The 26337-nt window shown below is 44.4% G+C and overlaps 1 protein-coding gene across 2 annotated transcripts in view; it reads right to left on the bottom strand.

The window, feature by feature from the left end:
- The window catches only part of RNASEH2C (ribonuclease H2 subunit C), a 60124-nt gene that overhangs the window by 15571 nt on the left and 18216 nt on the right, over positions 1-26337 (bottom strand). For both annotated transcript variants that reach the window (XM_033956645.1, XM_033956646.1), the window contains exon 3: positions 12175-12287. In XM_033956645.1, coding sequence (XP_033812536.1) covers positions 12175-12287 — 113 coding nt within the window. The remainder of the gene's footprint in view (positions 1-12174; positions 12288-26337) is intronic.

Here is a 26337-nt window from a genome sequence, read left to right as displayed (position 1 = left end):
CCTTGACCCGCTTCTGCGTGATGTTTACTCGAACTCGGATATTAAGGGGGTTTGCCTGGGGACTCAAGAATTTTGTGGATGATCTTTTGGCTCATCTGATGGACCCTTTTCATTCTTTACCAGCTCTTTTGGAGACTATTAGAGAATATGGTGATTACACTGGTTTCTGCCTGAATTTGGTTAAATCTGAGGCTTTACCATCTTCTCTGGCCTTGAAGGCTCAGTGGAGCACTTCTTTTCCATTGCAATGGGCTCTAGGTTCTTTTTGGTACTTGGGGGTGTCTTTCGGCCTCTATGACCCAACTGTATTCACTCAATATTTCTAAGCTTTTGACTGATACTAGAGTCCAACTTGAGGTCTGGGGGGTATCTGCTTTTGACTTTGATGGGACATATTATCTTGATACACATGGTGATATTCCCGCATTGGTTGTATGTGTTGCAAATTCTGCCGCTTCATCTGCTGAAGAAGGATCTTTCTCGTTTGAACTGCTTATTATCTCGCTTCTGTTGGAATTCTTGTAAGCCTAAAGTTTGCTTCCATTATCTAGTGGGTGGATGGGCACAGGGGGGGATTGAGTCTTCCTGAATTTGGCCTTTATAATGAAGCTTATTTACTTCGGCATCTGAAAGACTGGTTGCAGGGGGGAACAGCAATATACTTCATTGGATTTTGAAATTGCATTTTATGCACCTAATTCTTTATCTAGTCTATTACATTTACCTACTAAGGAGATTCCTGCGCTGTTGCGTTCATGTGTTCTCTTGAAATCTATGCAAGGTGTGTGTGGGAGCTTGATAGGTAGGTTGGGAGGGGATCCTCATGTGACAAATCAGCTACCACTGCGAGGGAACTTGGCATTTCTTCCTGGCCGGGATAACCCTGCTTTTCTTAGGTGGGCTGCTCGAGGGATCAGTCTTGTGAAACACTTGTTGACTGCGGAGGGGAAATTTGAAAACCTCTTGCTGCTTTTGGTAATCAATTAGGTAGTTGCTGGGGTGATACTTTCACATACTGTCAAGTTAAACACTATCATCTTTCCCTCCCTCAGACACAGATAGCACAGCCGATGGAGGAACACCTCCGGGATGGCGATTTGTTCTACTTCAGTGTCGGCGTTGTGCAAGACCCTTTCTGTGCTTGCCAGTTGCAAAGATATACCACGGATACAGGGGAGCTGGGGTCATGAACTTCATAAAGACCTTAGCCATTAGAACATTCTGCGTGCCCTGCGGGGGGTCCCCAGATTGATAACGGGAATGATGTTTAGAGAATGCTATGTTAGAATGGTATATAGGGCCTATTATACTCAGGTACAATTGCATAAAGTTGGGGGTATTGCCTTACCCCTTTGTTTGAAATGTGGCCGTGATCTCAATACTTTTACTCATTCCTTTTGAGATTGTTGGACTGTACAAGCTTTTTGGTAGTCTATAGTCCATTATTTACAGGGCATGTTTCCTGATCCTATCTCAGGTACAGTGGAGCAATTTTTACTCGACCTACTGCGGGCTTTTAGTGGCATCCCTAAAGGGGGGGGGGATTCCCAATGGTGTCATAAGGCGTGTCTCTTTGCTCTCAAATGCATTTTGCAATCCTGGACTGTTTCTGACCATCCCTCTTTTTGGAGTTGGAGATCTTTAGTACATAATTTGGCCTCATGGGAGGCCTGGGATGCGGTAGGTTGCCCTCGTCTGCAGCGTAGTTTCCTGCTTGTTTGGGGGGCTTATTTGACTTCCCTATCGCCTCGAGGTCGTAGTCTTCTTTTGAATCCTCTTGCTTAGCTCTGCACTGCGCTTGTTCCCAGGGTCGGTCACTGCAGGCACCTTTACAAAATTGGTTTGGGTTTTTTTTTTCTCTTTCTTTCTCTCATTTCGTTTCCTAGGGGATGCTTTCAGTGGCTGTCCAAAGGTCACAAGAGTACTGGCCTTTGGAACATTTGAGACCTGTTGGTTGTCTTCTGTCCACTATTCTAGGAAGGGGGGTGCATGCGGGGTTCAAGGTGGTTGGGTAGAGTTGGTTGGGTGAGGGGTTCACTACTCTTTATATAATGAAAATAATTTGTATTATTGGCTGTTTGTTCAGTTGCCCTTGTTGTACACTTTATCATTTGTACCCACAATAAAAAAGATTTGAATATAATTCTCTTCTGGTCTTCCTCCTATATCATCATAATTTCTCTTTCCTCCACTTGTGTTTCTCTATAGTCTCGCTCTATAGCTTCTTTCATCTCATTTTCTTCTAGTCTTACTCCCTTCTATCACTTCTTCCCCTTTTTTCCCCTTCATGTCTGTTCTCTCCACATGACCTACTCCTTTCACTCAGCCCAATCTCACATAGCTGCTCTCCATCTCTTTCACTTCCTCTTCTGTCTGCGGCCTATGTCTCCTCTGCCTGCTCTTGTTCCTCTCTCCCAGATCATGTCTCCTTCTGCAAGCTCCTTTCTTTACACAGCCCACCTCCCTCTCCCTCAAAACCTGTTTCTGCCCTTCTCCTCCTTATATTTCTGCTCTATTTCTTCCAGCCTTTCACAGTAGAATTCTCTCTCCTAGGCAGTAACCCCCTTCCGTTCACTTACCCCTTCCTATTCCTCTCCCCACAGCTCTACTCCCAGTGCGTGTCCCCATCACCCAGCTCCCCTATCCTTATAGCTGCTTTGTCACCTCTTGCTCTTCACAGCTGCATTCTCTCTTCTAGCCAGTAACTCATTTCAATCCCCTTCACCCCTTCCTTTTTCCTTTTATTCCTCTCCCAGTACTTCTACAGTCTGTTCTCGTTATTTGCAGTGGTACATTTCCTGAAAATGTTCATGAACTGTGAAATGTTAAGTCTATGGAAAAATAGAGGCTAGGTTTCAGCAGTACATGTTGCTCCTCAAAATCTCGGAAAGTGAATAGTGACTAGTGGAGTCCCTCAGGGTTCGGTGCTGGGGCCAATACTGTTCAATATGTATGTGAGTGACATTGCTGAAGGGTTAGAAGGAAAAGTGTGCCTTTTTGCAGATGATACCAAGATTTGTAACAGAGTAGACACCGAAGAGGGAGTGGAAAATATGAAAAAGGATCTGCAAAAGTTAGAGGAATGGTCTAATGCCTGGCAACTAAAATTCAATGCAAAGAAATGCAGAGTAATGCATTTGGGGATTAATAATAGGAAGGAACCGTATATGCTGGGAGGAGAGAAGCTGATATGCACGGACGGGGAGAGGGACTTTGGGGTGATAGTGTCCGAAGATCTAAAGGCAAAAAAACAGTGTGACAAGGCAGTGGCTGCTGCCAGAAGGATGCTGGGCTGTATAAAGAGAGGCGTAGTCAGTAGAAGGAAGAAGGTGTTGATGCCCCTGTACAGGTCATTGGTGAGGCCCCACTTGGAGTATTGTGTTCAGTTTTGGAGATCGTATCTGGCGAAAGACGTAAGAAGACTTGAGGCGGTCCAGAGGAGGGCGACGAAAATGATAGGAGGCTTGCGCCAGAAGACGTATAAGGAGAGACTGGAAGCCCTGAATATGTATACCCTAGAGCAGGGGTGTCCAATGTCGGTCCTCGAGGGCCGCAGTCCAGTCGGGTTTTCAGGATTTCCCCAATGAATACGCATTGAAAGCAGTGCATGCACATAGATCTCATGCATATTCATTGGGGAAATCCTGAAACCCCGACTGGACTGCGGCCCTCGAGGACCGACATTGGACACCCCTGCCCTAGAGGAAAGGAGAGACAGGGGAGATATGATTCAGACGTTCAAATACTTGAAGGGTATTAACGTAGAACAAAATCTTTTCCAGAGAAAGGAAAATGGTAAAACCAGAGGACATAATTTGAGGTTGAGGGGTGGTAGATTCAGGGGCAATGTTAGGAAATTCTACTTTACGGAGAGGGTAGTGGATGCCTGGAATGCGCTCCCGAGAGAGGTGGTGGAGAGTAAAACTGTGACTGAGTTCAAAGAAGCATGGGATGAACACAGAAGATTTAGAATCAGAAAATAATATTAAATATTGAACTAGGCCAGTTACTGGGCAGACTTGCACGGTCTGTGTCTGTGTATGGCCGTTTGGTGGAGGATGGGCAGGGGAGGGCTTCAATGGCTGGGAGGGTGTAGATGGGCTGGAGTAAGTCTTAACAGAGATTTCGGCAGTTGGAACCCAAGCATAGTACCGGGTAAAGCTTTGGATTCTTGCCCAGAAATAGCTAAGAAGAAAAATTAAAAAAAATAAGATAAAATTTAAAAAAAATTTAAATTGAATCAGGTTGGGCAGACTGGATGGACCATTCGGGTCTTTATCTGCCGTCATCTACTATGTTACTATTGCGAAAATAGTGTTAGGTTACTGCATTGGACAGCACTGCAAATGCTTGTAATTCACTCTCTGGATACTTGGGGGACCATATATGGAAGCGAATGCCAGATACCAAGTGAAAATTAAAGCAAAGAAAGCTGTTGGGGTTTTTTTTAGAGCAGGTCTGCAAATATGCAAATACAGTAACATGAATGGGGAGTAGGGACTTTTGTAATGTAATGTAATGTAATTTATTTCTTATATACCGCTACATCCGTTAGGTTCTAAGCGGTTTACAGAAAATATACATTAAGATTAGAAATAAGAAAGGTACTTGAAAAATTCCCTTACTGTCCCGAAGGCTCACAATCTAACTAAAGTACCTGGAGGGTAATAGAGAAGTGAAAAGTAGAGTTAGAGGAAAAATAAAAATAAAATAAACATTTTAACAAGACAGCATTGATCTAAATACTTTGGAAGGTAGAAGAGAGGAGAGAAAGGAATAGAAGCAGAAGGGGGGGAGCCGTTGAACAGTAGAATTCTGGAGAAATTTAAATGATAGAAATAGAACAAAACAAAGACAAAAGGCAAAACAATAGATAAGACAAAAGATGCAACTGTGGATAAGCAAAATCTTGCATCAAAAATGCGAACAAGAATGGACTGTTTGTCTTTTATCATCTTAACTGTTATAGGTATTACTTTAGTTTCCTTTATTTTCTTCAAAATATCTTCGAACAATGGTAGAAATGAAACCACATCAAATCAAATCATTGGTCCTATGCACGCTATTCACACTTCATTTAGTATTATCATTTAGTTGGTTGCTTCACATATTATTTTTTTAGTAAGGATCCTATCAGCTTGTTTTTTCAGTATGTACATCACTAATGCGGCCCTTTAGTTGCACGTCTTCATTTGGGTACAATTTGTGGGCCTTCACATCTGGTGTTCACAGCACAGGTCTTGCACTGAAAACCCTTCACTATGCCTTTCCATATACTAATTGGGTCTAAATCAACTCATTTTTAACATGCACAAGGGTTTAATAATTCATACATGCACAATAGTCTTTTCTAGCGGTCTTTTATTCATTTTATACACATATACATTTTATGTTGCCGTTTAATACAATACTTTTAGATAATCAGCATTGCCAAGCCATTTTTGGAGCACCCCAGCATTACTTCACCACAAGATCAACCCTGCATTTCACTTATTCCCAGACGTGACTTTCATCATCTGCATTTTAGCAATAGAAACTCCACTGACTACATTTCTAAACCTGCCATTTAATTCGTAGCGGTTATAGATGAGGACCTATCACGTTTTGACATGTCATAGCAACCATTTCAGTTTCACTTTCTTAGAGCCTTTACCGCTTGTACACAGCAGTTGTACTGTGAATCTGAGTTCAGTATTTGGCTTGATCTTCATATCGGTAAATTACCACTAGATTTTTAATTTTATTCTCGCTGGTCTCATGGTTTTAATTTCTTGAACTGCTGCCTAAATGTTTTTGCTATGAATGGTTGTCGGGGACAATAAGAGTCTCGTTCGAGTTCTTTCAGTGCTGCTCGTTCCTTTTCAGGACATCACCATTTTCTAGCTTTTTATACAGTGCATTCCCCTTTTTAGTTTACCCTCACACTAGCACAGCATGAGCGATATGTTTTCTTGTTCTTGTTCCCCTTTTTTCTGTAGTTTGTCCCCTCCTTTTTGCAGTTTACCCCCACCCTTTATTTAATTGTCGTCTCCGTTGATTCGTACCTTTTAGCATTCCCACATATGTAGTCCCTGAGGGGTCTTTTTAATTTTCATAATTTATTTTTTTACTCTTCTTGCTCATGCCCAGCTGCTGTTTTTTTATGGTTTTAGATGTCATCTCTTCACACTAGCATTGTTACTTTGCAGGTTGTCTTTCATTTACAGGCTTTTTTTCCCTTTTGCTTTTCTTTGGTTTTAGCTTTGTTAGCGGGTACATCAGACTTTTAAAATTTTGCCAGTTATAATCAAAGCAACCCATCTGCGTAAGGTCAGGTTTGGTTTTTTTTAGCTGCATGGGGTTGTGTTCATTTTATATGGCACTTCTATGAAGGTTTTATGCTTAGAGAATGGTTTATCCTGCTCAATTTCATAATTTAGTTATCTTTGTCATTTGATTTACTTTTTAGTTACCATTTTGTTTTTAGACTTGTCTGTTTCATTTTCCATTTTTCCTTTTTAAGGACCTTCGAATTTTGAAATTCAATTCCACCATACCAACACATCCTCTACGACTGGTATGCTGTTAGTTTTTGTTTTTATCCTGCAGGTCACAGGATTTTACTGCCCACAGGTGTTCATGAGGTCACCACCTTAAATTTGTTTCACTTCACTATCTTTGGTAGTTTCCTTTAGTCTTGGTTCTCACATCATGATTCACATGATACTCCCTTGTTATATTAGAGGCATATATACACAATTTGAGAAGCATATTCCCGATGCATAGGTAGTCTCACCCTCACTTTATATATATATATATACATACATACACATACATACATGGGGTTTTTTTTTAATAGCTCACGTTGCACGCTTCAAGTGATTATCACTTCACAGAAGATCTAGAATCAGAAAATAATAGTAAATATTGAACTAAGGCCAGTACTGGGCAGACTTGCACGGTATGTGTCTGTATATGGCCTTTTGGTTGAGGATGGGCTGGGGAAGGCTTCAATGGCTGGGAGGGTGTAGATGGGATGGAGTGAGATTTGACGGAGACTTCAACAGTTGAAACCCAAGCACAGTACCGGGTAGAGCTTTGGATTCTTGCCCAGAAATAGCTAAGAAAAAAAATTTAAATTAAATCAGGTAGGGCAGACTGGATGGACCATTCGGGTCTTTATTTGCTGTCATCTACTATGTTACTATATAATTTTTAGTATACACTTACACCTTTATCATTTTCTGTCTTCATCTAATCTAATCTAATCCTTAGGTTTGTAAACCGCATCATCTCCACGTTCATAGAGCTCGACGCGGTTTACAGTAGGAGAAATAGGAAGGAACTACAACAGAGGGTTAGAGGTAGAAGTGTGAAGAAAATTTAGAGGACTTGGGATGCCAAGATATAAGTTTCCTTGATTCCTAAGTTGGAGGGAGACTTACATTTTTTGAGAAAAGCCAGGTTTTCAGATGTTTGCGGAAAACCTGGAGAGAGCTCAAGTTCCGAAGAGGGGAGGTAAGGTTGTTCCAGAGCTCAGTGATTTTGAAGTGGAGGGAGGTCCCTAGCTTTCCTGTGTGGGAAATGCCTTTTAGCGAGGGGAAGGATAGTTTTAATTTGTGGGAGGATCTGGTGGTATTAGGGTTTGAGGAATTCCAAGGAAGAGGGATAAAGGGAGGTAGGATACCATATAGGATTTTGAAAGTTAAACAGGCGCATTTATAGTGGACCCTGGCGATTATTGGAAGCCAGTGGAGCTTGGCCAGGAGCGGGGAGACATGGTCAAATTTACTTTTAGCAAAGATGAGCTTGGCCGCGGCATTCTGAATCCGTTGGAGTCTGTGGAGGTTTTTCTTAGTTAGGCTTAAGTAGATAGAGTTGCAATAGTCCAATCTGGAGAGGATGATGGATTGGACAAGGAGGGTAAAATGTTTTTGATGGAAGCAGGATCTAACTTTCCTCAGCATGTAAAGGCTGAAAAAGCATTTTTTTTACCAAGGATTGGAGGTGGTCATTGAAGGACAATGTGGAATCAATGATGATGCCCAAGACCTTGCTCGAGAACTCAAGCTGCAGAGAGGAGCCAGAGGGTAGTGGGATGGAGGTGGGTAGGTGATCTCGTTTTGGACCGAGCCAAAGAAGTCTTGTTTTGGACTCATTCAATTTCATTTGCACAGTGTGGGCCCAGGATTGTAGGTTCATTATACAAGAGGATATGTCCTTAGACAGGTCGGTGAGGTTCAAATCGGTCTCGAGGAGGACGAGGATGTTGTCTGCATTAAGTGTAAATTGTTTCAAGGGGGGATAGGTGGAGGAGTTTTAGGGAGGACATATAGATGTTGAAAAGGATAGGGGATAGTGGAGAGCCTTGCGGGACTCCACAATTCGGTTTCCAGGGGGAGGATGAGGTGCCATTCATGTTAACAATGTAAGAACGAGAGCGGAGGAATTTAGAGAACCAACCTAGGACTGTGGAGTTGATACCTATCTCAGAGAGTTGGTAAACAAGAATATCATGGTGAACAACATTGAAAGCAGCGGAAAGGTCAAATTGTAGGAGGACGGCGAACTTGTTTCAAGAGTGAAGTTGTTGAACCCTTGAAATCAGGGAAGACAGTAGGGATTCGGTGCTGAAGTTAGGACGAAAGCCATATTGATAGGGTAAAAGAATAGAGAATCTCTCTAAGTATGATGAGAGTTGGGAAGAAATGATGGACTCTAGCATCTTGGTTAGGAGAGGGATATTTGCAATTGGGCGATAGCTGGATGGTATGGAAGGGTCAAGGTCAGATTTTTTCAGTAGTGGGGTCAAGGTGATATGACCCATTTCTGGGGAGAAATGGCCCGACTGAAGGGCGGAGTTTATAAGAATGGTGATAGAAGAAATAGCCTGAGCGGGAATGTTCTCGTATAGGTAGGAGGGGAATGGGTCCAAGGAGCAATTACAGGATTTCAGTTTGAGGCAGAGAATGAGGACCAGGGATTCAGATACGCGCTCAAAGGAGGTCCAGGATCTGTCAGCTGGGATAGGGTTGGAGACCATTAGGGTGGGAGTGGAATCGGTGGGCACTAGGGAGTTGTAAGAGACTGAAGGAGGGAAAGAGCATCTCAAGGAAGAAACCTTATCGTTGAAGAATTTTGCTAGAACATCGGCTGAGGGAGAGGAGGGGAGCAAGGTGGGGTCTCTTTTGGAGGTTAGGGAGCGCCAGATATTGAATAGAGTACTGCTTTGATTGTTGGACCTGGAGATTTTGTCACCATAGAAGTTCTTTCTTGCTTTTTTTAGTGCTGTATTGTACAGCTTGATATTGACTCTCCAGGACTGTCTGTCTATAGGACATTTTGATTTTTTTCCATATGCGCTCCAGAGCTCGACATTCTGTTTTAGCTCTCTGTGATATGGGAGGAAACCAAGGGGCCTTGCGGGGATAGGAGATGGATTTAGTGGAAAGGGGGGGCGAGGGAAAGATAGATGGATTTGGAGAGAGCGACCCAGAACTAACTTCTCCCCCCTTTTACAAAACTGTAGTATGGTTTTTAGCCACGGTCAGCGCTAAAAAATTGCTCTACAGTTTTGTAAAAGGTGGGAGAGGTTAGTTTGTGATTACATAGTCCATACTAGGCAAAGTTGTTTTCTGTGTTCTGTTTGTATGAAAGATATGCTTTTTTGTTAGCGTTGACTAGCCTTGTTTGGCAAAATGCATCAGGCATGGTTCTTGGGAGCTCCTTGAATTAACCTGATTTGAATCTCCTTATTTTCTGCCACCAAGAAGCTGGACTCTGCATACAATGCAACACCACAGAAACAGCGATGCATGTCCCCTAAAGCAAAAAAATAAATAAATAGAAAAATTTTTTTTCTACCTTTGTCTTCTCTGGTTTCTGCTCTCCTCATCTTCTTGTCACTCTCTTCCTTTCATCTTCTGTTCTTCTGTGCCACTTCCAGAAACTGTATGCCTCCCCCTTCCATCTTTCCCTTCACCCCATTGGTCTGGCATCCACCTTCTTCCATTCCCTTCTCCAATGGTCTTGCATTTCTCTCCTCTCCTTTTCCTTTCCCTCTGCCACACCCACACCCCCATGGTCTGGCATTTCACTCTCTTCTCTCCCTTCCCTCAATTCCATCAGCATCAGCCCCCTTTCTTTCCCTCCAACCCAATTCCATCCAGTATCCTTCCCCCTTTCCCTGCACCCCAATTCCATCAGCATCTGCCCCCTTTCTTTCCCTTCAACTCAATTCCATCCAGTTTCCTTCTCCTTATATCTCTTCTTTTTCCCTACACACCAATTTCATCAGCATCTGCCCCCTTTCTTTCCCTTCAAACCAATTCTTTCTAGTATCCTTTCCCCTTATCTCTCTCTCTCCCCCCCTTTCCCTGCACCCAATTTCATCAGCATCTGCCCCTTTCTCTCCTTCCACCACCCTTCTAGGTCAGAGGGGGCCCACTGAAGAAACAGAGGACTCAGGTGTTTTTTGGTTTTTTTTCCTTTGGCAATGCGGCCTCCCAGGAAAGATCGGCAGCGCTGCCCCCCCCGAAAAGATCAGAAGCGCTGCCCCCCCCGGGAGATCGACAACACCAACCTCCCCCCAGCATCAACAGCAACAAACCGGAATGTCAGAGGGAGTGGACCAGCAGACGCAAGGAGTTGCTGCAAGATCCCGCGATGACTGCATCTGCTGGCTCTGCTCAGGGAAGAAGTAAGTGACGTCGGAGGGGTTGGACCGGCAGACACAGTCATCATGGGACCTTGCAGCAACTCCTTGCGCCTGCCAGTCCACTCCCTCCGACGTCACATTCCGGTTTGTTGCTGTTGATGCTGGGGGAAGGGTGGTGTTGTCGATCTCCCAGGGGGGGCAGCGCTTCTGATCTTTTCCGGGGGGGGGGGGGCTTCAGCGCTGCTGATCTTTCCCAGGGGGTCCGCATTGCAAAAGGAAAAAAAAAAAAACAACAAACACTTGAGTCCTCTTTCTTCAGCGGGCCCCACTGACAACTTTGGGCCCTAGGCACGTGCCTACTGGGCCTATATGCTTAGGACCCTTGAGAGAGGCTTGCCAACCGAAACACAGCCTGTGTCGGGTCCGTTAGTCTTTTATACATTTGATGTGGTTTCATTTCTACCATTGTTCAAAGATAGTTTGAAGAAAATAAAGGAAAGTCAAGAACAATGTGCTTCGCCACAGCTTGTTGTTATTTCTGGATTGCTCCTTCTTCTGTGGAAAATTGGGTCTTCTTCTTTTGTAACCCATAGGCATTACTTTACCAATATACATACTTAGGTATTACTTTATAAACATGCCAATAAAGTTATCTGAATCTATCTCTCCCTTTTTTCAGTATCTGTCTGATACACTTTTCTTCCTCATTAGCAGCTGCTAGGCTGGAGCAATCTCTGCTCCCCCTGCATCTATTGGTCAAATACAGCTCACAGCTAATCAATAGGCTGCAGGGGAAGATTGGAACAGTAACTAGGATACAGAAACACTACCTTCTCCCTGTAGCTTTGCAACATGGAGCTTTCTGCATCAAATCTACAGAGTTACAGGGAAAAATACTGGGGTGCTTAAGCACTCACAGAATGTTCACATGCTGATGACATTGCTAGCTACCTGTAATTTCATATAACATTACTGAACAAAGAACTCAAGAGAGAGATTTTAGATTTGCTTGCCTTTCCAAATCTGCTCTCAAGGCAAACTACAATTAGGTATAGTAGGTAGTTCTTGTTGGGGGCTAATAAGCTAAGAGTCTATTTTATAAAGCCTTTTTCCTCCATAGATAAAAAACTGACAAAAGCATTGGTAAATTAAATTATAATTTGCACCTAAGGTAGTAGAGAGTTAGTGGAAGAAGAGATTTGAACTCTGGTTTCCCTGGTTCACATCCTGCACTAAGCTATGCCTTCACAATTGGTGTTATGACCTGAAAGAGGAGACTTGCAACCAGCACTACAGTTCCAGTGTAATGGTAGGCTGACACTACACAAGTTACCAGGTGCAGTCCTTATACTAACTTGTTTTTACAGTTTTTTAATTTCCTAGTTATGAAAAAGTCATGGAATAAAAATTGAAAAGCAGAGTCACATATACAGAGTGAAAAGTTAGTTGCATAACTGCAAAAGACTCCATCAGCAGAACATAGATGTTGTTGCTGTACCACAGTTTTTGAAGTTTTCCTCCCCACCCCAAGGGCTTACTTTCTCTTCAGAGCAGGGCTTGTGATTTTCTTCCAAGACTAGTCCTACGTAACCTGCTGGAATCTTGATCTCCTGCCCTTTCAAGGGACGACCACGGAATGACACTTCCTTTGCTGGAAAAGGAAAAAAAGTGTTCAAATACTGTCCTACAACAAGAGAAGCAGAACGACTAATTAAAAATTTTTTGTTTGAAGGAAATGATATCACTCAAACATGTGGATGTTAGTGCTGCCCAATTCACAATTTGAATCGATTCACCAATTCACTTTGGGTTAATCAATTTGAATCGATTCGTTGTTTTTTTTTTTTTGTTTTTTTAATCGGACTCACCGATTCAGTGACCGACGCTCCTCCCCATGCCTTCAGGCCTCCTAAGGTGGTTAAATTTAGGCAGTGCAGAGTGCTTAATAGTATGCCAGTGGTGTAACTTATCTTCTATCCCAAGCCAATACGGTTTTCTGTTGCTCCGCTGCCACTCCTGCTTCAGGAGGGAGATTGCTGCGAAGTGCGAGGTTTGTGCAGTCGGGAAGTGCTGCAAAGTTTGGGCAGTCGGGGAAGTGTGAACGAGTGGAGGAGGTTTGGGCAGGTGAGTCAGAGATGTGGAGGGTCAGGACTCGGGAGAAAATAAATGGATGATGGCTGCGGGCGTGTGCCGGTTTGCCTGGTGTTAGGATGTAGTGCCTTAATCTCACGCAGTGGGCCTGAGGCTTTGCCGAGGCCTAGAACCTAGAGTGTAAAGAGCGATGGTCGATCGCTTGGAGAAACTGAGAAAATAATGTACTGATTTATGGGAAACCTGCTACGAGTGTAAAAGAGAGAAAACGATGTTATGATGAGCTTTTATTATAGTCTTAAAGCAAAAAATTGAAATACTTTATATGCATGTTTTGTTTCCTAAGCGATACGTATCTTATCCCTAATGTTCCCTCGTGGCTTCTCCTTTTCTACTCCATTCTTTTTTTTAATCATTGATTTCCAAGGAAAATGAAGGAAGAACAGACTAATAGCACAGAGCTCCGAGAACTTTTTGTTTAGTGTGCTATCTATATCAAGCTTTTAGTATAGATGGCACATGCTGATTCTAAGTGAGGTTTCCCACGCTCTCTCTCTTTTCTTTTTTTTACTCCAGATCCATTTGCATGTCTTCCCAGAATAGGCACTTTGGTTCTGGATGCAACTTTATATATGGTATTTATGGCCCCATTTATTTTCTTGGTTTCTCTTTTGCTCATGACTTTTTGGGATTCTCCCCACACCTCCCACATTCCTTCCAATATCCTTGCTTGCCCTTCATCCTCTCTCACTTTTTCTGCTCCCTTTTCATTATCTTGTTTTCCTCCCCAGCCCCTTTCTCTTAGGCTCTGACTGCTAAAATAGCGGAAGCTGGTATATTTTTGCTTCTAATGCACCTTAATGTTTTGCTCTGAATGGTTTTGACCAGCTACAGTTTAGTAATAGTAATAATTAAAACCTCCCCCCCCCTTGCCTGTGCTCTTGTTGGAACATAGGAAGTTTCAAGTTTATTAAAATTTGATAAATCGCTTATTACATACTAAGCGAGTAACATTAAAATATAAGATAGATCAAGAATCCATTGTACATCATTGAAGTGGGTTAAAAACAAACAGACAAAACAAACAAACATGATACATAAGGGAATGGAAAGTAAGAGAGAATAGTTACAATGTTAATATTTATCTTAATTATAAGGAAAAGAAAAACATAAGCATTGCCTCTGCCAGGTCAGACCAGGGGTCCATCGTGCCCAGCAGTCCGCTCCCGTGGCGGCCCCCCAGGTCCATGACCTGTAAGTGATCCTTTACCTAAACCTTTTATTCCCTACTCATTTAGTATCCTGTATAGTAACCCTCTATCTATACCCTTCAATCCCATTCTCCTTCAGGAAATCATCCAATCCCTTTTTGAAACCCAATATCGTACTCTGGCCTATCACCTCTTCTGGAAGCGCATTCCAGGTGTCTACCAGACTTCAAAGAGTAATGGTGAACGGTATCCCCTCAAAAACGTCAAAGGTGACCAGCGGAGTGCCACAGGGCTCAGTCTTGAGTCCGATGCTATTTAATATCTTTATTAGGGATCTAACACAGGGACTTCGAGGCAAAATTACATTATTTGCTGATGATGCAAAACTATGCAACATTGTGGACAGAGCAACCGGGCCCAGCACTATGGAGAAGGACCTGCTTTTGTTGGAACAATGGTCCAGTACTTGGCAACTAAACTTTAATGCCAAAAAATGTAAAGTAATGCACCTTGGGAGCGGAAACCCATGCAGAACATACACCTTGAACGGTGAAAACTTAACGAGAACCACTGCAGAAAGGGACTTGGGAGTTCTCATCCAAGAAGATATGAAAGCTGCCAATCAGGAGGAGAAAGCTTCAGCAAAAGCTAGACAAATGCTGGGTTGCATCAGAAGGAGCTTTATCAGCCGAAAACCTGAAATCATATTACCGTTATACAGATCCATGGTGAGACCTCACCTGGAGTACTGTGTCCAGTTTTGGAGGCCACATTATCAAAAAGATGTGAAGAGAATGTAGTCGATCCAGAGAATGGCCACTAGGATGATCTCAGGACTTAAAGACATCACATATGAAGAACGTCTGACCAGACTGCACCTATATTCTCTCGAGGAGCGCAGAGAAAGAGGGGACATGATAGAAACATTCAAATACATCACGGGTCGCATTGAAGTGGAGGAAGAATTATTTTTTCTTACAGGTCCCACGGCAAGAAGAGGGCATTCGCTAAAACCTAATGGGGGAAGATTTCTTGGTGACACCAGGAAATACTTCTTCACTGAACGGGTGATTGATCAATGGAATAAACTTCCACGCCAAGTGGTCGAGGCTAGTAGTGTACTCGACTTCAAAAGTCGATGGGACCAACAGGTGGGGGTGCTACAGAGTTATGCATAAAAGATGGGTACACCAGGGAGGGAGGGTTCTTGAGTGGGCAGACTTGTTGGGCTGCCGGCCCTCTTCTGCCGTCATATTCTATGTTTCTATGTTACCACCCTCTGAGTGAAGAAGAACTTCCTAGCATTTGTTCTGAATCTGTCTCCTTTCAATTTTTCTGAATGCCCTCTTGTTTTTGTCCCTGCTAGTCTAAAGAATCTGTCCCTCTCCACCTTCTCTATGCCTTTCATGATCTTATAAGTCTCTATCATGTCCCCTCTAAGTCTCCGCTTTTCCAGGGAAAAAAGCCCCAGCTTCTCTAGCCTTTCAGCATATGAAAGGTTTTCCATGCCTTTTATCATCCTTGTTGCTCTTCTCTGTATCCTCTCAAGTATCACCATATCCTTCTTAAGGTACGGCGACCAGTATTGGACACAGTACTCCAGATGCGGGCACACCATCGCCCGATACAGTGGCAGGATAACTTCCTTCGTTTTGGTCGTAATACCTTTTTTGATAATGCCCAACATTCTGTTCGCCTTCTTTGAGGCCGCTGCACATTGTGCTGCCAGCTTCATTGTTATATCCACCAATACCCCCAAGTTCTTTTCTAGGTTGCTTTCCCCCAGTACCATCCCTCCCAGCGTATAGCTATACATCGGGTTCCCTTTCCCTATGTGCAAGACTTTACATTTCTCTACATTGAAGCTCATCAGCCATTTTTTTGCCCACTCACTCAGGTTGTTCAGGTCTCTTTGTAGTTCTTTACATTCCTCAACAGTTCTAACCCTACTGGAGAGTTTTGTTTCGTCCGTGAATTTTATAACTTCGCACTTCGTCCCTGTTTCCAGGTCATTAATGAATATGTTGAACAGCAGCGGTCCCAGTACTGACCCCTGTGGACCGCTGCTGTTCAATATGTTCATTAATGACCTGGAAACAGGGACGAAGTGATAAAATTCGCGGACAACACAAAACTTTCCAGTAGGGTTAGAACTGTTGAGGAATGTAAAGAACTACAAAGAGACCTAAACAAACTGAGTGAGTGGGCAAAAAAATGGCAGATGAGCTTCAATGTAGAGATTTTTAAAGATTCTTTAGCAATTGTGACACATTTTAATACAGCACGGATGGCAGCTAGATGTTGTGGGAATGACGCAAGTAAGATGGTTGCTAGAGGTATCTGGAGCCATGCAGTCCACACTGCGCCCGACGTTTGCTAATGGGTGCATTGTGGTGGATCCAGTTATCGAACATGTCGATCGTGGTGGTCCCAGATGTGTTTGATCTGGGTGTCATCGTGAACAATATGCTGAAACTTTCCTCTCAATGTGTGGCAGTGGCCAAAAAAGCAAATGATGCTAAGAATTATTAGAAAAGGGATGGTAAACAAGACTAAGAATATTATAATGCCTCTGTATCGGTATAAAAGGGGTGATGAGGCTATAAAATAAACCCAATTGAGCAGGAAAATCGAATCGAAAATAATTCAATAGGCTGAATCTAATCAAAATTTTTTTCCCTGAATTGGGCAGCACTAATGGATGTTGAGAATCAAAGTCTGATCCCCTGATTGATTTGTGCAGGAACTGAGGAGAGATGAAAGTCTTTGATTTCAGAGAACTCTTCCATAGCGGTGGGGAGAGAGGCTTAAAGAATGGAGCCAAGAGGGTAACCACAAAAAAAGATGTGAAAACACACAATTCAGAGCAGTAAGTGACAGAAGAGCAGTTGCTCACTGGAAATGACTTTCAACAGTGATTCAGAGAGGTTAACGAAGAAATTGCATCAGTAAAAGCAGAAGTGTTGGTAATGGTGAGTGAACTGAGAGGCAAAATGGGAGAGGGGGGCTCAACAGTAGATTGAAGAAATCAAATTGAAGATGAAGGAGCACAGTGAGGATTTAAACTGGTGTAAGTCTTACTAAAAAAAAATGCAGGTTGGTAGAGAGGCAAATGCAAGACAAAGTTGGAGGAATTAAAAACATCTGTTCAAGGGGGGCCAGAGACTGAAATCTACAAGGACAGTAAGAAAGAGGATGAAAAGATTTGCACAGCATTGTTGTATGATGAGGGTTTAAGGGAGCAGGCATTAAATTAGATTGTTCTAATAGGACACTGGGCCAACTGTGCAATGATAAATTCAGAGATAGTTATTTGTCTTTATGATTATGACATTAAAGAAAACACCACTTGTATTATGCACCAAAATGTAGGAGGCACTGGCTTGAGATCACTATACTCCCAGATCTTGTAGCTATAATCCAGCAAAAATGGAAAGATTTTTAAAAAATTACAACTGTTGAAAAAGCACAGTTACTTACCGTAACAGGTGTTATCCAGGGACAGCAGGCAGATATTCTTGACTGATGGGTGACGGCACCGACGGAGCCCCGGTACGGACAATTTTAGAGTGATTGCACTCTAAGAACTTGGAAAGTTCTAGTAGGCCGCACCGCGCACGCGCGAGTGCCTTCCCGCCCGACAGAGGCGCGCAGTCCCCAGTTAGGATAAGCCAGCTAAGAAGCCAACCCGGGGAGGTGGGTGGGACGCAAGAATATCTGCCTGCTGTCCCTGGATAACACCTGTTACGGTAAGTAACTGTGCTTTATCCCAGGACAAGCAGGCAGCATATTCTTGACTGATGGGTGACCTCCAAGCTAACAAAAAGAGGGATGGAGGGAAGGTTGGCCATTAGGAAAACAAATTTTGCAAAACAGATTGGCCGAAGTGTCCATCCCGTCTGGAGAAAGCATCCAGACAATAGTGAGATGTAAAAGTATGAACTGAGGACCAAGTAGCAGCCTTGCAGATTTCCTCAATAGGAGTGGAACGGAGAAAAAGCTACAGATGCTGCCATAGCTCGAACTCTATGGGCCGTGACAGAACCTTCCAGTGTCAGTCCGGTCTGAGCATAACAGAATGAAATGCATGCTGCCAGCCAATTAGACAACGTACGTTTAGAAACAGGACGTCCCAATTTATTCGGATCAAAGGACAGAAAGAGTTGGGGAGCTGATCTGTGGGGCTTAGTACGCTCTAAATAGTAAGCTAGAGCCCTCTTACAGTCCAAAGTATGTAGAGTCTGTTCTCCAGAATGAGAGTGAGGTTTCAGAAAGAAGACAGGCAGAACAATGGATTGGTTGAGATGGAATTCAGAGCAACCTTATGGAGAAACTTTGGATGTGTACGCAGAACCACTTTGTCATGATGAAAGACCGTAAAAGGTGGATCTGCAACCAGTGCATGTAGCTCACTGACCCTCCTGGCAGAGGTAAGAGCAATAAGGAAAAGTACTTTCCAAGTGAGAAACTTGAAAGGAGTGGTAGCCAAAGGTTCAAATGGAGGCTTCATTAAGGCGGAAAGAACCACATTGAGATCCCAGATTACAGGAGGGGCTTTAAGAGGTGGTTTCACATTGAAAAGACCCCGCATGAACCTGGACACCAAGGGATGAGCTGAGAGAAGTTTTCCATGAACCGGCTCATGAAAAGCAGCAATAGCACTGAGGTGGACTCTGATGGAAGTAGACTTAAGGCCAGAGTCAGACAAAGAAAGCAGATAATCCAACAATGTCTCCACTGCCAGGGAAGTGGGATCAAGATGATGAAGAAGACACCAGGAAGAAAATCGTGTCCACTTCTGATGGTAACATTGCAGAGTGGCTGGTTTCCTGGAGGCATCTAGAATGGAACGAACGGGTTGAGACAAAAGAGTATCATGAGAAGTCAGCCCGAGAGATACCAAGCTGTCAGGTACAGAGACTGGAGGTTGGGATGTACAAGGGTCTCCTGATGCTGTGTAAGCAGAGAAGGAAACAGTGGAAGAAGAAAAGATTCCCTGGAACTGAGTTGAAGTAGAAGGGAGAACCAATGTTGCCTGGGCCACCTTGGAGCAATCAGAATCATGGTGGCTCGTTCCCTCTTGAGCTTGAACAAGGTTCTTAACATGAGAGGCAGAGGAGGGAAAGCGTACAGGAACAGATTGGACCAATTGAGGAGAAATGCATCCGCTGCTAGACGGTGAGGAGAGGAGAGTCTGGAGCAGAATAGGGGCAGCTGGTGATTGTGAGGAGCTGCAAAGAGGTCTATCTGAGGAGTGCCCCATTGAGCGAAGATGGACTGCAGAGTGAAAGGATCGAGTGCCCACTCGTGAGGCTGGAGAATTCTGCTGAGCTTGTCCGCTAAGGAATTCTGCTCTCCCTGAATGTAGATAGCTTTCAGGAATAGATGGTGATCTATGGCCCAAGTCCAGATCTTCTGGGCTTCCTGGCACAATATGCGAGAGCCTGTCCCACCCTGCTTGTTGATGTAGTACATTGCAACTTGATTGTCTGTGCACAGCAGGAGAACTTGAGGAAAGAGAAGATGTTGGAAGGCCTTGAGGGCATAAAACATCGCTCTGAGTTCCAGGAAATTGATGTGATGCTTCATTTCCTGAGCTGTCCAAAGTCCTTGAGTTTGGAACTCATTCAAGTGAGCTCCCCAAGCGTAAGGGGAGACGTCGGTGGTGATGATAAGTTGATGAGGAGGTAGATGGAAGAGAAGGCCCCTGGAGAGATTTGAGGATATCAACCACCATTGTAGAGACTGACGAAGAGATGATGTCACAGATATGTGACGAGAGCAAGGATCCATCGCTTGAGACCACTGGGTAGCTAGGGTCCATTGAGGAGTGCGCAGGTGAAGACGTGCGAAGGGTGTGACATGAACTGTGGAGGCCATGTGACCCAAAAGTATCATCATTTGCTTGGCTGAGATGGAACGTTGTGGAAGCACCTGCTGACATAGAAATTGAAGTGTTTGAAGACAGTTGGACGGTAGGAACGCTCTCATGAGGACTGTGTCCAGCACCGCTCCAATGAATTGAAGTCTCTGAGAGGGGATGAGATGAGACTTGGGTAGATTGATCTCGAACCCCAAAAGTTGTAGAAACAGGATGGTTTGGTTGGTGGCCAGGAGTACTGTCTGAGATGAATTGGTCTTTATCAACCAATCGTCCAGGTAAGGAAACACCTGAAGGTGGTGGGAACGTAGAAAGGCAGCTACCACAATCAGACATTTGGTAAACACTCTTGGAGAGGAGGCAAGACCGAAGGGTAGAACCTTGTACTGGTAATGACAACGATTGATCATGAAGCGTAGGTACTGTCTGGAGGCCAGATGGACCGGTATATGAGTGTATGCTTCTTTGAGATCGAGGGAACATAGCCAGTCGCCTTGATTGAGAAGAGGGTAAAGAGTGGCCAGAGAAAGCATTCTGAATTTTTCTTTGACCAAGCATTTGTTGAGATCGCGAAGATCTAAAATGGGTCTGAGATCTCCTGTTTTTTTGGGAACTAGAAAATAATGGGAGTAGAATCCCTGCCCCTTTTGATCTAGAGGAACTTCCTCTATGGCGTTCAGAAGGAGGAGGGATTGAACCTCTTGAAGAAGGAGGGAAGACTGAGGAGTGTTCAAAGCAGACTCTTTTGGTAGATTTTGGGCAGGAAGAGTCTGAAAGTTGAGAGAGTAGCCGTGGCGGTTGATGTTGAGGACCCACTGATCCGAGGTGATGGTTTCCCAACGGCTTATAAAATGAGTAAGGCATCCTCCTATAGGCTATGTCCTGGAGAACCAAGTCAAAAGGGTTGTGAGGATTTTTGTGGAGGAGGAGGCTTCACCTGTTGCTGCTGCTGAGTCGGTCTATTGTTTTGCCTCTGCTGTTGCCTCTGACGCCTGGGTTGTTGAGGTGCCTGTGGCAAAGGACGAGCCACAAATCGACGTTGGTATGCCGATTGCTGACGAAAGGGCCTGGTAGGTGGGGTCTTCTTTTTTGTTTTGAGGAGAGTATCCCACCTAGTCTCATGAGCTGAAAGCTTTTGGGTAGTGGAGTCCATGGATTCTCCAAACAGCTCATCCCCCAGGCAAGGTGCATTAGCCAGTCGATCCTGATGATTGACATCAAGTTCTGAAACTCTGAGCTAGGCCAGTCGACGCATGGCCACCGACATAGCCGTGGCTCGAGAGGTCAGCTCAAAGGTGTCATAGATCGATCTGACCATGAACTTACGAAGTTGTAAGAGCGATGAAGAAGTTTGGCGAAAGGCAGATCTTTTACGGTATTTTTCAAAAGATGACAAATTTTGAATGAGATGCTTAAGGTAGAAAGAAAAATGGAAAGCATAGTTCCCTGATCTATTAGCAAGCATCGCATTCTGATATAACCTCTTGCCAAACATATCCATGGCTTTACCTTCTCTGCCAGGAGGGACAGAGGCGTACACACTAGCCCCCGTAGATTTCTTTAAAGTGGATTCCACTAATAAAGATTCATGAGGGAGTTGCGGTTTGTCAAAACCTGGAATAGGTATGACCTTATATAGGGAATCCAGTTTTCGAGGAGCTCCTGGAATGGTCAAGGGCGTCTCCAGGTTTTTGTAGAAAGTTTCTCGCAAAATATCATGGAGAGGTAATTTTAGGAATTCCCTTGGAGGCTGGTCAAAGTCCAGTGCATCGAGAAATGCCTTGGATTTTTTAGACTCAGCCTCCAAGGGAATAGAGAGAGATTCACACATCTCTTTGAGAAACGAAGTGAAAGAAGTTGCATCAGGTTTGGAGGATGGATCTAAACCAGAAGGATCCTCGTCCCCTGACGAACACTCTCCCTCAGAGAGGAAAGGCTCCTCTGAATCACCCCACAGATCAGGGTCCCTCACTTGAAAGCTCCGGTCCCGTGACTCCGGTGTGGAGGGTTCCAGGTGTCGATTGTTGTGAGTCGACTTACCAGATCTCTGTGAAACGGTACTGGGAGATGTTATGGGGTGTGCCAGTGCCGAAGTCTGTACAGTTTGGTGTAAGGACCTCGGCTCCGGCGCTAAGATCGGCATGGATGCTGATGAAGCCGTATGTACCGGTACCGACAAAGTGGATATCGATAAAAGAGGTTGCTCCACTGCCGGTACCGGTGGCTCAGACCGGACCGGGACTGGAAGGCTAGGAGTCAAAAGAGCAGGAAGGAGCTGTTGTAATTACTCCTTGAGCTGCACTTGCAGGACGGCGGCAATTCGCTCGTCCAGCGAAGGCACCGGTACCGCTTTTTTCTTCTGCGGTACCTTTGGTGCCGCTCTACACTCCGAAGAGGAACCTGAGGTCGAGGGGCTCACCTCAATCGGAGCGGAGCGCTTCCGTGGGCGCCTCGAGGTCGGCAGGATTGGGCTCGCTGCCACTGAGACCGGAGGGCGCTCCAGCGGGGAAGGCTTCTTAGCCGGCTTACCTGAGGGATGCGACGCCGGCGCGGTGTTGCGCGGCGTCGATGAGGTAGGTGCCGACTGCGTCGGGGCCAAAGTCGGGGCTGGTGCCGCCGAATCCGACATCTCGGTACCAAATAAAAGCCGCTGTTGGATCTGGCAGTTTTTTAAAGTTCTCTTTTTTAGAGTGGCACAGCGGGTGCAGGTGGACGCCCGATGGTCAGGACCCAGGCACTGTAAGCACCAGTTGTGCGGGTTGGTGAGGGAAATGGGCCTTGCGCACCGCTGGCACTTCTTAAAACCGGGTTGAGGGGGCATGAACGTGAAAACGGCTTCTGCCAAATCGAAGGCCGAGGCCTCGATGGTGGCAGCAGGCCCCGCCGGGGCGAACCCGAAAAAAGAAGAAAAAAAAGAAAAGAAAATTCTTTTTTTTTAAAAAAAAAAAAAAAATAAGAAAAAGAAAAAGAAGGGAAATAATTCCGAAAAGGTTTACGCGAGCGGGAAGGCGTTTGAGAAAAAAATTTTCAACAGCCGTTGAAAGTGCGTCTTCTTAGCTCCGCGGAAACTAAGAAACTGGGGACCACGCGCCTCTGTCGGGCGGGAAGGCACTCGCGCGTGCGCGGTGCGGCCTACTAGAACTTTCCAAGTTCTTAGAGTGCAATCACTCTAAAATTGTCCGTACCGGGGCTCCGTCGGTGCCGTCACCCATCAGTCAAGAATATGCTGCCTGCTTGTCCTGGGATAATGTTATTTCCTGAATGGTACTACTGTTTGTATTTGCTTCTTACTGCTGGAATAATAAAAATCATTTACACATAAAGAAATTACAACCAGGCTCCAGAAAGATGGCATAAGATACCAGTGAACTTTTCCCTTTGAGAGAATATAAATAAAAATGTGGAAACACTGGAGGAAACCTGGTGTGATTTGAAAGAGCTGGGTAGCAAAGGTAAGGAGATGGCAAAGCAGGCCACATCTGGGGAAGGAGCAATTAGTAGAAAATGCCAAGAGGCTCATAATCGAAAGAGAAAAACGTCCAAAAACCGGCACTTGGACGAACATTTCTCAAAAACATCCAAGCGCTGAAAATAAAAACGGGTTTTGGATGTTTTCTAAATGACCTAGGCCTTCATAGTGCCGCTCAACATCCAAAGCTAAACGGGGCGTTTCAGGAGGAGTGTCGAGGGCAGGAGTTGGGCGGGATGTGGGCTGGCTTAGACTTAGTCGTACAGCATGTATAACCCGAAAGTTATACAGCCCAGGATTGACGGAACTTGGACATAGTGACTTAGACCATGTAAAACATGGTCTAAGTCAAAAAAAACCCACCTAAACTCACCAGATAAGCACTGCAAACACATAACACAGACCCCCACACACTACCCCAGTGATCACCAACCCCCCCCACCCCATAAAAATTTTATTCACAATTTTAAATTTCAGCCTCCAGACCATCATCACCTGGCCGCCTGGCATAGGAAAGCCTAGTCGTCCAGCCCAGAGGCAGCTTAAGTTGTCTTGGGGGTGGGTTAGGGACCCATTGAGAGGACCCATGCCCATAAGCCCCTATAATCACTGCTTTGATACTTAAACATGTGCACTGCCCTATACACCCCCAAAACCCTTTTTGACTGGCATATAAGTGGCTCCTGCAGCCATAAGGGCTATTGGGGTGGTAAATAAGTGGGTCTAGGGGATTCTGGAGGTGGTTTGGGGGCTCACCGTGACCTATAAGGGAGCTGTAGGGAGGAGAAGCCATGGCACCTTTTTTGTGAAGTTCACAGCAGTGCCCTGTAAGGTACCCCACTATTTAGGTGGCAGTCCATCACTTTGCAGACCCCTCCAACGTCCAATAGGGCTTGTTCTAGGCGTTTTGGACTTGGACGGAAATGTGGTATAAAGATGGACGATTTAGTGGCTTGGACGATCAGATCGGTAGGACGTATAATTAGATGATTTTTGAAAGTAAAAAAATGTGTCTTAGGCTCTTTTTAACTTTGGACAACTTGCGAGATGGAAGTAAACGGACTTAGACGTCCCTTTCGATTATGCCCCTCCACGTGTTTATGTTATGACGGAAACAGCTTAAGACCTCAGAGGACAGCGGTGAGTAGGAACATTAGAAAAATGGTCATACTTGCACTGCCTACTTGTAAAATTTGGTGCCAATCCTTGAGCAGGAGTGAGTTTATACTCCTTTTGAGAAACATAATATGGCTTCTGGGGAATTGTTTCCAAAACAGGGGCATCCTCTTGGGAATAAATCTCATAATGATAATAGAACTACTGAAGGTGTTAAACTACCATCACCTATTCTTCTTAAATAAATTACCATTAATGAAGCTTATTCATCTATTCAGCAGTGGATTTATCTATGAAAAATTTAATGTTGGGTATAACTAGGATAGAGAAACTCATGCAAGATGATTTATCCCAGCTGACTAAATTTAGAGAAGAGGCTACACTTAAGTTTGTCGATCAAATGGAAAGGATTGGTAAAGCTGAACAAAAACTGGAGAAGGTATCTCTGTGCTCATTCGGTCAATCCATTTTTGCTGAGATGGCTAATAGTAGTTTAGCTGGGACTTTCTCAGTAGTTTTCTTTGCCATCAAAATGGCCCATTCCAAAAAACCCTTCAAGCCCCTAGGAAGCAGAAAAACAATTTCATATTTCACAAACAAGTCTGGCTGTAATACAATCTCTTTCATTACCAAAATACATAAGACAGAAAAATGAAGACAGAAAAAGACCATTTGGCCTATCTAGTCTGCCTAACTATAACATTTACTATCCCCTCTTCTCCCTTAGAGATCCAACATACTTGCCTCAAGTTTTCTTGAATTCAGATATACTTTTTGTCTCCACCATCTCCGCCAGAAGCCATCCCAAGTATTCACTATCCTTTCTGTGAGAAAGTATTTTTGAAGTTACTTCTGAATCTATCCCTTTTCACCTTCATCCTATGCCACCTTATTCCAGTTCCTTTCAATTGAAAGAGGCTCGCCTCATGCATATTTCTGCCATGTAAGTATTTAAACATCTCTATCATATCTCCCTCTGAAGTATACATATTGAGATCTTTAAGTCTGTCCCTGTATGCCTTATGACGAAGAACATATACCATTTTAATAGCCTTCCTCTGGACTGACTCCATCTTATTTATATCTTTTTGAAGGTGCGGGAACCACCCACACTGAGGAGAAAAAAAGAAAGACGAACACGGCGCACAAAAGCAGCCGGTTTCCTCCTTGCTGGAATTTCCAGAGCATGCTATCGTGCCTCCGAAACAAACTAAAACGAAAATAGATGGCTAAGGCAGTGCACAATGGAGCCCTGCTCTATCAATGCGCGCTCACAGCCACAGTCCCCGAGGGTACCCTAAGGCAGTCACTTAGACTGAAAAAGCAAACGTGGACTCCTCCACCATAAACAGACTGAACTGTTAAGCAGGGTACTTACCCATGCGATGGCCAAGACATGAGAACCCTGGGCCGGAGCCACGACTTCTCCTTCGACACGATGGTAGGCTTAGCTAGTGAGGCTACTACCCACGTAATACAAACTCTGTAGTGCTTCTTTACTTACATGGGAAAGGCACCATGTCCGATAGGGAAAGGGACATGGAAGGACCCAGGTGTTACCCTGAAGAGGGTGAGGTAGCGACACTGGGAGGGCCCAGGTGTACCTCCAAAGCTGGCACTGTCCCGCCAGAACACCCCTCTTTCCAAACATCCAGGCCTGGGACCAAAATTCACAAGCAGAAGCCAGGAGCTGTGAGGAACACATCCATGCAGCCTGCTGGAAATAGAGTATACTGGTTGGCCAGGAGGCTGTACACCCAATATATCTGAAGACAACTTACTGCTCTCTATCTCCACCTGCTGGTTGATCGACGTAATCCCACTAGTCTCTGGATTCATCTGCTGTTGATGACAAGGAAGAAAAGTTGGACTCATGGAGGACGGAGAGAGATGTTGGTTGGGGAAAGGAATGAGGTCCAGAGGAGAGGAAGCA

This window comes from Geotrypetes seraphini, chromosome 8 (genome assembly GCF_902459505.1).
Source record: "Geotrypetes seraphini chromosome 8, aGeoSer1.1, whole genome shotgun sequence".
Taxonomy (NCBI): Eukaryota; Metazoa; Chordata; class Amphibia; order Gymnophiona; family Dermophiidae; genus Geotrypetes; species Geotrypetes seraphini.
Note: the sequence above shows the minus strand (reverse complement) of the source record. Positions and strands in the feature narration are given on the sequence as shown.